Below are 14356 nucleotides of genomic sequence, written 5' to 3' on the forward strand. Positions count from 1 at the left end.
AATGTTTGAAAAAGTAACTGTTAACCAATTTGAAAATACTTTGCATTACGAGTTAAGACTAACGGTAAGAGAGCTGAAGAGCTGTACTTGTGGTGGTTTCTGTGGAAGGAAGGAGTTTTTTTTTTTGGTTGTTGGTGGGGGGGGGGGGGGGGGGGGGGTGTATTTCCGGACCCAGGATAAACGGCAAGATTCAATGAATAACATACAACATTGAAAGCTCAGAGGGAAGGGCAATTGAAATGCAAGAAAACCGCGTCCTGTACCTTTCCCAGAGAAGAAAGAAAAGTTTTAAAGTAAATACTTTAAATGATCTTACCTTAAATGTTTAAATATGTACTGGAGGGCGTTCTATTGTATTTAAAAAAAAATCACTGGCATCACCCCCCCCCCCCCCCCCCCCACCCCCGAGTCAGTCTGGGGTCTAATTATAGAAATGAGGGAGCGGAACTACAAGGACACAGAGCTGCAGGTTGAATGGTGTGAAATACAGAGGGGTCCTTTATAACCAGACTGCACTGCCTACACCCCTGAAATTGTTCCCACTTACGTCCACATGCCTTCATTAGAGTTTCCAAGGAATTTTTCTCTGCCGGGTCTAGGAACACTAAGCCCGTTTTGTTCATTGGAAGCTAAATGGCCCGCACTGTATATATTCTGTGTGAAAGTTTCTCTTTCAAGCCAGGCCACCATTATGGTTCGATATAGAAAATACAAGGCCTCCTCTTTGAAATTAAAAAAAAATCAAACCTATTATGTGTAAAGAGGAACAAGTGATGAGGCCGATCGCAAACGCTGCAACGGTTAGAATTGACAGAAAAAAAACACACACACACGCACACAAAACAAGCCAAAGTCTTAATTGTTAGAAACCTGCACCTTCATATTTTAATGGGACAGAGATTCAGCAACACGTCGGATTTAAAACAGAACCTTATTCAAGACAGAAACGTACAAAAGCGTCGCTACACTCCCGTCCTACACAGACCCGTTTACAAAGTGATCATTCCAATATTAAAGACAGCTGAAAACAGAAATACACTTTCATTGTTAAATATTGCTCCCATCAGCCAACCGATAAATAGCCCAGTCATGTGTATTGTTTTGGTGTCAAGAGTACATCATTTAACACCCAATTTAAAAATAATCACATTATAAATTGTATTCCTTGTTTATTTACTATGTCGATCATTTGTCATTATTGCATTGCACCCAGTGTTTCATAGAGAGGTCTTGCGGCTCTGCTGTGTGGAATGGTATCCGGCCTCAGGCATTTGGATTGGTCTTCATGAGCTCAATATCAGCAGTCACCATCTCCTTCACCAGTTCCTGCACACAAGCACAGCACCTTTAGCTCAGCAAGAAAGTCCTTAAAAAGGCCAGTTCAGCCCCAAGCCACCGGTTAGCAGGGCAGCGTGAACTGGCGTTCGACATCGCGCGGACTCCAGACATCGAAGGAACAAAAAAAAAACCGTCAGCAAACGTAACCAACATCGAGATTATAGATTAGCAATGGAAAAAAAATAAAAACAAATGAAAACAGTACAACCGCAGCCCAACATTACCGACCGACAGTGTCTGTTCTCCCTGCCGCACCTTACATTGGAGAAAGAAACCGAGACATCAAATCAATTTGTTAATTTGTTGAAACACAAGAAAAAACTGCGAGGTGTAGGGCCTGTGCGCGCACTCAGACACTCTACACACGGATTCACAGAGCCACAACACAGCTTTTAGGGTGCAGGAGAATGAAAGTTTTCACATTCTTTTATTTTATATTCGCGAATCCAAAGAGAAAAAACCCACTTACGTCAAATGCAACTTTTGGTTTCCATCCCAGTTTATTCAGCGCTTTGGTGCTGTCTCCTTGTAGAAAATCCTTTAAAAAGATGAATCACAGGGTCAACGTCAACGACACTATCTGCTGGGTTTTACAGTGTTGTATTTTAATGGATTATTGCCGCTTCTTTCGTTAAAACCTCCACAAAGCGCTGGGGTAATCGAGCCCCGCGGCAGCACATAGTCTCTCTGGGATGTTGCAGGTTTGAGGTCAGGGGTAAGCTAGGGGTCGATCCACTGACAGGTACCACCCTGAACGAGTTCCCGCTGGCGTTCATACTTGCGGAGACGAGTCGAGTTTCTCGCATTAGTACGCCAGCCCTTATGTTGTGCAAAGAGCAAACGCACGCAAAAAGCAACACACTACCTACCAGCCGAAAAGCTGTTTATTAAGTTAGATAGATCAGCTCGTTAATCTGATTGTAATTACGGTTGCTGTAAACACAATTTTGGGATTTCGCTGGTGATCACATTTGTCAGAGAGCGTCTCGGTTACTTGCCCCCGAATATTTGTGATTGAACTGGAGCTTGCTGTACACTTCAGCCCACTATGCCGCTTTCACCGTACAACACGTATATTAAAAAAAAGACTGAATCAGGCAACCAGCGGTTTCTAAACGGCTCATTCCCACACTTTCAAACTCCAGTTACTCGGCAGTGATTTTCAGTCAGCACTAACCTTGAACTTGCCTGAAAAATATCCCCAATGGATTTTGTTGCATTTATACCAATAAACAAGCCGGTTACAGAATACTGGAAGCGTTTAATTAAAACGATGGCTTTATTTTCCTTTCTGGCTATATTTGATGTTTTAACTATAAGTAATGCATTCCTGCTCTGGGGCATCATAATACCAGGGGTTAGAAGGGCTCATCAAAATTGTCAGCCGATTCTCACCACTTGGTTCCTCAGCTTGCATTTCCAAAAACGTCACTATCTGCAAAATGTGAAGTGCATGTTTTTTTCCAAATTTATTCAGGCACAAAAACTGACCTTATTCAGGGGCAAATAATCAAATCCAGCGAATTTCCTGTCCCATGATCTGAATTCTTAAATATTTCCTCTTTTTTTCCATCCAGTATTAATTCACTTTTCCACCCACCTCCTTGAGAACAAAATTCCCCAGGCCGTCTCTCGCCAGAGCCCACATTGGCAGCTTAACTCGTTGGTGCTTAGCGGAGAAGCCCGATGGAACATTACACCCGTGATGAACACAGTTTATCATTGGGCAGTGATGAGAAAGAGCACACTAGCGAATAGTTTGGGAGGTCCACGCCTGGACTTCGTTCATCTGTCATTCAGAGGTCCAAGGCGCATCATTGCTGGCTAGGATTTCCCTGACTGCTTGCCCTCACTTCAGTCATTAGTTTATGAAAAGGTAACTTCAGAGTATAGGTGAATTAGAACTAGTGCACAGATGCAAAGAAAAAGGCTAATGGAATATCGGCCCTTATCTTATGGAGGCTGAAATATAGAGAGGAGGAGGTGATGCTTCAGTCCTGGCCAGAGCCCATCTGGTGTGCCACATTCAGTTCTGGGTACCGAACTTCAGAAAGAATATCTGGCTTTGGAACAGGTACAGCACTGAATCACCAGACTGGTACCAGAAATTAAAGGGTTAAATTATAAGGACAGGTTGCATAAACTTAATTTTATTCCATTGAGTTTAGAAGACTGAGGGGTCAAAGTTTTAAAAATGACAAAGGGTTCAGCTGATAGCTCTCTTGCCTGTGAGTCTCAAAGTTTTGGATTCAAGTCCCATTCTAGAGATGTGAGTACAAAAATATAGACTGGCACTCCAATGCCATGCTGTACTTTCAGATGTGAGATTAAACAGGGGCCCTGTCTGCCCCCTCTGGTGGATGTAAAAGATCCCACAGCACTATTTTGAAAAAAGACCAGGGGGTTTATCCCTCAGTCAACAAGGCAGACACACACAAACACAAAAAATTCTCTGGTCGTTAACTCATTACTGTTTGTGGGACCTTCCTGTGTGCAAATTGATGGTCACATTTCCTACATTGTAACCGTGGCTACACTGGCAAGGAGTCCTTTGAGTGAGGTCATGAAAGATGCTATAAAAATGCAAGTCTCTTTTTTTTAAATAGTGTAGATACAGAGACACTTTCCTCTTCTGGAGCAATGCAGAGCGAGAGAACATTATCTTAAAATTAGAGCTAGGTCATTTTACAGAGAAATTGAAAAGCAAAGGATCTTCATATACAGGGTAGTGGAAATCTGGAACTCGCACCCTCAAAAGACTGTGAAGCTGGGTCAATTGACATTTTGAAGACTAGAAATTGACACATTTCCGTTAAATAAGGATATCAAGGCCTATAGGCCAAAGGAGGTTTAATGGTTCAGGCACAGGTTAGCCATTATTTATATTGTAACAGACCCCGAGGTACTAAATGACCTACATGGTTCCTATCTTCCTAATTAGGAGGTTGCTTAGCATTAAACATTGTGATGACAATAAAAATGAGAACAATACTTCAAAGCATTGTTAAAATTGTATTTTAAAAGACAGTATCCTTGTGACAGTCAAAACGCCTCAACTTATCTGGCACTGCAGAGAATGTTGTGCAGTTATTCTTGTGGTGTTTCCTGTTGTGGGATCTGTTTAATGCAGGGTAAAGCCTGAAATATTACATTACAGCTTATATCATTCAAAATATTATTCTACAATGTTAACATAATTAGCAATTGAAGTATATTATGCTGCTTTTCTATTGCTGCGAAAGTTGATTGATATTTTGTGTTGAACAAATTAGTTTATTTGGAATCCATCGCTATGTTTTTTTAAGTGTGGAGATGTGTATCTACTGAAAAAGTTACTTTAATTGGCATGATTTAAAGCTAAAGATGTGACAACATAATCATATCAGTGACGATCCTTTCAGCTGATCATTTTCAAGAAGTCTATTTAGCTGCAGAATGCAATACAATATTTTCTACCTTCACTAGTGTAGGGCATCATATTCACAGACTGTGAAAATGCCTACAGAATAAATCCATTTTTCCAAAAAACAGCTACACAGCTTTGAATTAATGGGATCGTTCACTGTATGATTAAGTGAACAAATTTCATTCTGATGCAATGTTAATTTTTCTGGTTAAATCTGCATGCACTCACTCTCCCTACTATGCAAGCATGTACATGCATTTTAAATGACTCAGACTTAGTAAAAACCTTCAACTTGTTCTTTAAACTTCACAACAACTTTAGCAAAAGCAGGAGGGGGTAAAGTATTATACATAGGTTACATTTGGTAATACACTTTAAATATTCATTCTGAGCTAAACATGTTTATGCATGAATCTCAAGGAAGCAGGAATTTGATGCAAGATCCTTCCACCTGTTGCAAAGTGCAAGGGATTACTTACTGTCAGAATTGTGCACTGTTGATAGACACACTTAATCCAACTACTTAAGGTTGGAGAATACAGCGCAGGAACAGTAAAGGCAATGGGGTGAAATAGAGATTTGCTTGCTTAAGATCTTGTCAAAGCACCAAACAATAATCACACAGTGCACAAATGTGACAACTTGACAAATATCGCCAAGTTCTTTGGACTGTGATTTTATATTTGGTAAATATGACCTCTCCATTTTAGATGTGCTAGTTCCACACACATAGATTGGCTACCTTTTCACAATACAGGGTTCCTTAATGGAGCAGGACTTTGTTGGGGACCTTGCTTAAAGTGTACAGTAACTCAGTTTATAAAGACTAAGTACAGATTTGATTTTTTTTAACTTAAAGGACGTGATACAGTACACAAACCTCACTTCCACAAGTTACTCCAATGCTCACCTCCACCTCCCCACCCCCTGCCACTCATCTCAGTATTTTCAAATTGTTTTTCAATTTCTATTCATTTATAGAATGTTGTCATACATTGCCTTCACCATACACATCCTGCATACTATAACATGACAGAGTAGCTTGTGGATTGTTCTGGTCAGTAGTAACTGTATTTGGGTGGTACTGCTGCAGCTGCCTGCCAATCTGAAAGGCTGGTAAAGTCTTGGCCAGACTTTCAAAGTTTGCAGAAATCACTTTGAAAAATTATATTTTGTAATTATGAAGCTATACAAACAAGCTGCACTATTAATTAACAATTTTTTAAAAACAAAATTGCCAAAAATATCATTCAACAATTTTTTCTTTACTTTTGCTCATGTATTAGACGTCAAAGGTCTAATGACAACAGAATCACATTTGCGTGTATTTTTAAAAATTTTGCAATAATTCAAATTAAGCAATACAGCACAGCAACATAGATTTAGTGCTAAAATTAAAATACCACAGAATTTAAATTAAACACATTTTTATAGAGAGGTGGAGAGTTTCTTTCTAGTTAAGCAGTGCTTGACAACACAGAGAAACTGGCGTGAAGGAATTACTGATCCTGATAGTACAAGAGCACTAAATGACCACAGGAAGAGATGGAGGATATGATTCCACAGTAGGGAGGCATTGGGGCTTATTTCTGGTATCATTATTGTCATCTACTGGTAATATTATGCGACAACAGTGATTACAATTGAAAAAACTTCACTGGCTGTAAAGTACTTTGGGACGTCCTGAGATTGTGCAAGTGCTATATAAATGGAAGTCTTGGAGCGGCCAGAGTAACAAAAATTCAACAAACCACTTGCGACTAGGACTGCTATTATTTCACATTGTTGGAACTGGGGCAGAATCCCAAAGTTTTACTTTTAGCTGATGGGGTGGTAAGGGAATTTTCCTTTAAAAAATGCTGGTCATGTTCATTGTACTTACTTGGAACAGCAAAATATTGGGATTGGGTGAACTTTCTAGCGCTCTGCCCCATAGTAACAATTGTTTTTCTATCTAAAGTCAGGATCACTCATTTAAAAATGAGTGAAAAGTAAGTTTGCAGTGTGGAGACCAGGAATGCATATTGGAAAAATGGGCAGCATTAACAAGGCTTACTGGAAAAATTCATCTCAAATGATTAATTTGAAAGTCCACCAGCTTTTAATTTTAGTTATCTCAGATCATCATGCTTGGTGATTCTTCCATGCCAGCTAATAATAAATTTTGAGTTAACTGGCAGCCTCTTTAGAGGCTGATATATTCAAAATCAAATTTTCTGTGGTGCATGTCAAAGAAGTAAGTGTATTACATGGAGCTTATAATGGTGAACGTGTGAGAACATACATTAGTGAAGTGGTACAGTTCAATGCTGGAAAACCACATCCTGGTTCTGGCTTTGGACAAATTTTATTAAATCCCAATTTTGCTCCTAATGTATTTCTCAATACTGGTTTAATCAATACAATTTTTAGTGTGCTGTGATGTGTGTACAAAATTATACTGGTTGCTCACAGTACTCTCAAATTGAGGAAAACAGAGTTCCATGCGTGTGTACTTTTACGCATAAATGTAGCATTTACTTAACAGCAAAGTGCCAATAAGTTTGCGAATTTAGATGAGAGCAGATGGAGTAATGAAGTAATTTTTATCAGTACAAAACTAAAGTGAGATCCCTGTATTGGCTCAGTAGATTTACACTGAGCACATGAGTCATGCAGAGCAGTGACGTCCCAGATTTACTCCTATAGCTGTGTTGATCTCAGCTGGAGTCGTGGCAAGGATGCTTCTAATTAAATTCAACACTCCCATATTAACTAGGAAGAAACTAACCAAGATTCCTGCTTTTGACTGCCAACTGTTGACCCTGCAGGCAGTGAGCATGTGCGAATATAAAATAAGATCAGACTTGGCTCTGTTGTGATGCTCCATGTGGTTCAATAGCTAGTCGAAATTCATACATGCATAAGGGACACTTGGGAAAGGTACCAAAATGTGATCAATGCCTGTGGAACTATCACCCCATCAAGGAATAAATACCTTCAGGAGAAGAGGACAGAGAAGACAATTGGTGACCATGCACAAAATTAAAAGTTAATGTTAAACTGCACTGCACTTGTTGCATTATGCTATCAGTTGATCTGTGACACAAGTGATGCAAAACCATGGGATATAATTTTGGCATCAGCAGCAGCAACAAAATGCATGATAGCCAATTGGTCACCTGTTTTTCACTCATCTCGGTTTTCTTTTCCTTTGACTCAGAGTGCAAAAAGGGTTGTCAATTCACGATTGTCTGTTTTGCATGACCACCCAAGACAAATTTATACAGTTATGTATATATATGGTTCCAGAAAAATGTCAAATTGGTGTGAATTATGCAGGGTTGCATTAAAATTTATTGTGTATCTCTCAGTGGTGTGATGTAAAAATTGCTTTGTACTAATGAAAGTCATGCAATGTAACTGCAGCATTAAGAATTCCTGGTATAGCTAGTCTCACTGTATTATGAGTCTTTGTAAAAATAGCTTCCTCTCTGTTACAACTTACTGTACAGAACATTCCTCTGTACATCTGACTTTTCACATTGTCAGTCATCAGTTATTAAACATTGTATTTCATATTTCTGAACATAATCATCTTATTAAGCCTACCGATCCTAATTCTTTTTCATATGCGTCTCAATGTTTGATTAGCTCTAATGTACACTCTGTTATTTCCCAAAACCACAATGTTTCAATTGGCCACAGCTTCAGAGCACAGAGAAATTAATATTCTGATAAACCACAAACGGCCAATGACAACGTTGCCTAGTGCTATCAATACACCGTTCCTATTCAGCAAAAGTACTGAAGAGGCACAGTTTTGCTCTTTGTATATGCTTGAATACACCTAATTCGAACTGATTAATCTGTGCTAAGAAAACCCACTTAATTTCTAAGAGTGTGTAAACACTGACTAATCTGCATCGCAAACCTCATAAACCTTTGAAAAATACACAGGCCATGACTACTTATTGATTTAAGATGCAATTACCTCTACAGGGAACCATGATAACAAGAGAAAGTGATTGTGCAAATATTACACAAAATGTATTGCAGACATCCAGTGAAATAGGTGAAATAATGGGCACTGTTTTAAACACATAAAGACAATAGTAACACTTCTGCATAAAACTTGTAAAGAAAGGTTTAAGATTACACGGCTGTTAACATACAATATCACAAAATTGAACTGCACAAATTATAGCCACACTGTCACAGGAGGGATTACCAAGGGACAACCCCTCCCCTACAACAAAATGCCATCCTCTGGCAGCTAGTTCAAGAGTTACTTGTCAACCATCTACTAAAGGCTAAGCTGCCTACCTTCCCAGCTTGGACCATTGTAGAGCAGAGGACTGGGTGGAGTGCAGGGAAGGAATCCAAAAGGATAGGCGACAAAAGATAAAAAGGATTAAAAAAATGTTTATTCAGTGAACACTATAAAGAACTGTTCACATCTTGTATTTCACATCAAAGTAGCCATTTTTGGAAATTTATGGAAAACTATTGTTGAGGCCGTTTTTATATTTTTATAAAATTATTGAAAAGGTGAACATTTCTTTGTCTTACAATTCAGTTTAATAGTAAGATTAAATTCATCAAAAAAGGAATGTCAAATATATGACATATGTGTTTTCTCACTAGTTACAGCTTGTGGCAGTAATTTCAACAATAAAAGAGCAGCTGTATGCAAAAGGGTTTTGGCCTTTCTGTGCTGCAAATTCTAAACTTTTTAAATTAATTTAAATTCTCAGGAATGTATGCATCCAATTCCGAATTCAAAAGTCCCAAAACACTGCAAGCATTTGTCACCATGTAGATTACAGTCAGCTGTAATCTGGTCATGTTTTTATATCTTACTGGTTGTTCATGAACTTCCAAGATTTTGGAGAAGTCTCTTTAAACCTTCTCACCTAACTTTTTAATAACTGTACCAAGTCTTTGATTGCATTTTATGGGATGGTTTCCTCCATATGAGATAAAGCTGTATAAGCATCAAAATTCTCCTCCCCAGAGAGCTGTGGAGGCAGGGCCATTGAATATGTTTTAAGGCTGAATTACACAGCTTCTTGACTGACAAGAGAGTCAAACGGTATAGGGGGTAGGAAGGAAAGTAGAGGCCACAATCAGATCAGCCATGATCTTACCAAATGGTGGGGCAGGCTCAAGGGGCCAAATGACCTACTCCTGCTTCTAATTCATATGCTCGTATGTAAAATAATTGGTACTATTATTCATTGGCAATGGCAAATCAATATTTCTGTTTAGGTGGAAAGCCATGAAAATTAAGTATTATAGCAAAGTGATGAGGACTGCATACTTTATTCTTTGGTTACTGAAAAAAGGTAAATAACCACGAGGCTCATATACTGGCTGACTGTAGATCAGGCTGAGAGCTCATAATGTGCATAGACATGCCACCAACAGGCGTTTGCTGAAAGTGTAAGACCAAGTTATAAATTGAAAAAAAAAGGTGCATCTGACTAGAAGTGGTTCAGGAATTCTACGATAACAGCCACAAGTGGCATTTACTTTTGAATTTCTTCCTTTCATATGGAGGCAGAGTAGTGGAACAACCCAGGCACCAAGGGAATGAAGGAATGCTGACGTGTATGTTTTTTTTGGTTTGTGAGCAAAATCTATATCAGCATGGCATGAGTGGGCACGCTCGTTCTGTGGGGCCAGTGCTTAAATTTCACTTTTGAGTATTGAAGTTTTTTAGTACTGACCCTTAAATAGCTCTTGAAAAATAAAGATCTGTATTTACTTCAAGCCTGTCACAAACCAGTGTGACTCGATTCAGATCGGGTAGTAATTTCCTTCCCTCTAGTTTCATAGGGAAGTTTACAGCAGCATTCTTATCTTATCGGTATAATCTCACATTTCATCAAGTCTAAACAGGGATACCACCTCATAATAAAAGCGATTTCAATCTATGGCTCTACAGAAGCACAAAATAAGCTAGAAAATGGAGCCTTTTTAATGACCGAGGGTGATAAGAGATGGAGGAGGAGGGGTGGTGGTTGGTGGTAGGGTCGGGGGAAATACACAGCTAACTGTCTGGTCTACTCAGGAAGTTGCAAATCAGTGGTATTGTCCATCGGGGGGCTGACAGAATGCCGTCAGTGCCCAAACAATGCTCGAGTTCCACTTTGGGGAAATGAAGTCAGTCAGCACTGGCTTTGACAAGCGCACTGACAAAGGAGATAAACCACAAACAGGACAAAACAAGGGATACCGGGATATGGACTGCGAAAGAATGCCAATTACACAGCAGCCTGTTATTCTAGACAACATGGATTTTGCTTCATCATATGCAGCAGCTGGAGAAATCCCATTAAACACAGGTTTAAGGGTCTCATGTTTTACTCTTGGCCGTGGATTGTCAGAAGCCAGAGAATGGGTAGATGCAGGGAAAAAGTAAAACTTAGAGTCTGCTAGTCCTGCTCAGAGTGTTCTCTCCACTAAGCTCCATGAAGGAGGAAGTTAAGGCACCAACCTTTCACATTACATCATATAAAAGCCTCATTTATCACCGGCCAACATACATCTAGAAAATCATAACATCCTTTCAGGAAAATCATGTGGAAAATAATCAGATTTACTTCAGCGAAAGCTTTCCATATCAAGGTCCAGCTTCTGACACTGTTACTGTAAACTTGTGCAAGTGTATTTCAACAACTATTCGAGAGAAATGGAAAAAGTCCCTCATGACTTGCTGTTAAACTCTATCACTGGTGACAGACTCAATACTGAAGCCAACCACCTCATCAGATAGCCAGAAGGAAATCTTAACTGCGCAGGAAGTCAGGCAATAATGAAAGGTCACCTGTCTATAATGTATATACACTCAGGATTGACACTGCATGCTTTAGGGTCCTTTTAGTTCTCAGCCCCACAGAGCTGAAAGTTTCCAAGTTTATCGATAGTCCCTGCTGAGTCATCTGATCCCAAGGACATTTTTATAGATAGAGCTCCTGTAACTGATTGATACAGAGTAACTCCGGCTGGAACTGCACACGTATGAACACCATGCACTCACAGGAGAGCTTGCCTGTGATGTCCTCTATAATTTATTAGCCTGTAACATGCCAAGACCAGCTTGAGCGAGGTATCAGAGAGCAAGTGTTGGCCTTAACTACTGCACTCGAACTGCCTTTCAAAAATTGGAGGGAAAGATCCACCTTTAACACATTCAGATTATAAAATTAACCTGATTTTAATGACAAAGTCTGTCTGCAAATGCTGGGACTATAGAAAAAACTTCCTGTCTTGCACACAGAGTAATAGACAAAGCTACACTGTTTTGTGTATCACAAAGGAAAGCCGATGCTGCTGATGAACAGGATACAAGTATTAACAGGCCTGCACTAATACAGGTACATGATACAGGTCAGAGGTCAGGTTTTGTCAGTTCAAGTGCCAGAGCCACAAATCATTTCCACCTGTGGCTCCCCCTCTTCTCCAGCAGTTAAACAAGCAATTTACCAAAATATGTTCCAGAAAACACTTCTTTTCTTCAAGATTGGCATATTATAAGGAAACTACTACAACAGAACATGGAGGAGGATCTTCTCAATGAAGGATGCTATTAACCATTCATTAAAAAGAAACCCAAAGAAGGAATTGTTTGGTTGCAGGTACTTCATAAAATTTGGACGTGTCAATGATGCAAAGCATCACAGGAAATAAGGAAGTGCGTTGTTTCATGGTGTGATGGGAGTTTCTATTTTATTACCTTATTAAATCTGCACAAAGACACAAATGTTTTACTTATATGGATGATGATAAATTGGGTTCTGCCTCATTTTGGTCTGCAATGCTGCCGAGTTATTTCAAGATACAGAGTAGAAATAAATAAGATCCAAACAACACTGAAAACCGATTTAACTGGGCTTCTGCTCATTTATGTATGATCCTTAAATTGCCTTAAAACACTGTTTCAATTCTCTTATTTTTTTCTGTTCTCTCTTTCCCCATGTCATTAATGATAAAGAGGGCAGACAAATGGTCAAATGCTAAGTACCAATTTTGCCCTATAACTGGCTGCTAACGTTGTGTGAGACAACAACTAGGGCTGACTTTACCTCCCCATTATGTCTTTCCTCACCTATGGGAAGAAAGTTACCTCTGCTCAGTGCTCCTCTGAATTCAATGCTTAAGGAACAGCAGGGACAAGCAGCACCAATTTCATTTACTGGGCCACCCACATATGTGATGACAATTATGTGCCTTCTGGGCACATTCATTCATTCTGGGAAAGGTTTGGTTTAGTTTAGCATTTTACAGTAGGAAATTGGTCTGATTGAGTAGTTGATATATCCAGCATTATGCTTGATTCTCTGTCATCATCAAGAGCTCTTTTAAATTTCAAACCATTAAGACAATCAGGATTAACATTGGATCCTTTTTTCTAAATCACTTTTTCTGCTGATTTTGAAAAAGAATGAGTGAGTGATAATGAAATCATGTAATTTTTTGGAAGAACTGCTACTAATTCAACGAGAGATAATTTGTTCTCAATGATATTTGTAACTTGTTACCACTTTGTTTGAAATTTCTCTGAATGCTATTGATAATTAATAGATGGAGAAATTGCAGGTGCACTAATCATAATATTCCAAAGCTCCTTGGATTTGGGAATTGTGCTTTTGAATTGGAATATTGGTAAATTTTACTCAATTTTTTAAGAAGGGAAGGAGGGAGAAATCAGGCAACTGCAGATCTGTCAGTTTAGCATCAATTGTAGAAATTATTGGAATATATCATCAGAAACAGAATAGCTGAGCACTTGGACAAGCACCAGTTGATCAAGTAGAGACAGCCTAAATTTGAATAATAGGTCTAATGTACTGTAGCTGAATTTCTAAGAGGAGGTCTCTAGCATGGCAGATGGGGGAATGTACAGATGTTGTCCACAGAAGGGATTTGATAAGGATCCTCACAAGATTTTTAGTAAAAATAAAAGGGCACGGAATTGGAAATAACATTGTGACATAGGCTAGTAAATTGCCTGGAAGGTAGAATACAGAGAACAGAGATAATGGGTTTGTTCTCTGATCGATAGGCTGTGACAAGTGGTGTTCCCCAGTCATGCTCTAAATTTAACGGCAGAACAGGCTGGTGGGACCAAATGGCCTACCCATGTTCCTAATTTTTTACGTAATGATGTGTTTCGATACAACTGATAGAAGGATATGAATTGACGCTGGAATCAACTATTGTATGTTGCTTCAATTTCATGGCAATAATGGGTTCATTAACTTTTCTGAGCTAGCTCTCCTGTGAAATCCTTTAACTTCATTGAAAAGAAAGTGACAGTGTAAAATTGAAATTCAATATAATTTCTTGAAAACTAATTTATAAATATGCTACGGGCAAGATTCTCTTTCCGGACAATCCTGAAATCTATTAAAGAAGCAAAGGCTGCCAAGGGAATTAAACAAAGTTAGTTGATCATCCGTGATGTTGATCCTGGGCAAAAACATCATACAAACTATTAGATTTAATCTACTATGTTATTCCACAATTATTTGTATTTTGCGTGCTCTTGGTGCCAATTTACGTTTTGCAAATTTCTTCTTTCTTCTCTCATTTGACTTGTAATGTTCAGTTTACTTTTGAACTCAA

The 14356-nt window shown here is 38.9% G+C and overlaps 1 protein-coding gene across 1 annotated transcript in view; it reads right to left on the reverse strand.

Annotated features, from left to right (window-relative positions):
- Positions 1-859: 859 nt before the first annotated feature.
- gmds (GDP-mannose 4,6-dehydratase) overlaps positions 860-14356 on the reverse strand; it is a 651025-nt gene continuing 637528 nt past the window's right edge. The window contains exons 10-11 of the mRNA XM_041185221.1: positions 1808-1876; positions 860-1326 (exon numbers count right to left, since the gene is read on the reverse strand). Of these exons, the coding sequence (XP_041041155.1) occupies positions 1264-1326; positions 1808-1876 (132 nt within the window). The 3' untranslated portion in view covers positions 860-1263. The remainder of the gene's footprint in view (positions 1327-1807; positions 1877-14356) is intronic.

The sequence above is a fragment of the Carcharodon carcharias genome, chromosome 3 (genome assembly GCF_017639515.1).
Source record: "Carcharodon carcharias isolate sCarCar2 chromosome 3, sCarCar2.pri, whole genome shotgun sequence".
Taxonomy (NCBI): domain Eukaryota; kingdom Metazoa; phylum Chordata; class Chondrichthyes; order Lamniformes; family Lamnidae; genus Carcharodon; species Carcharodon carcharias.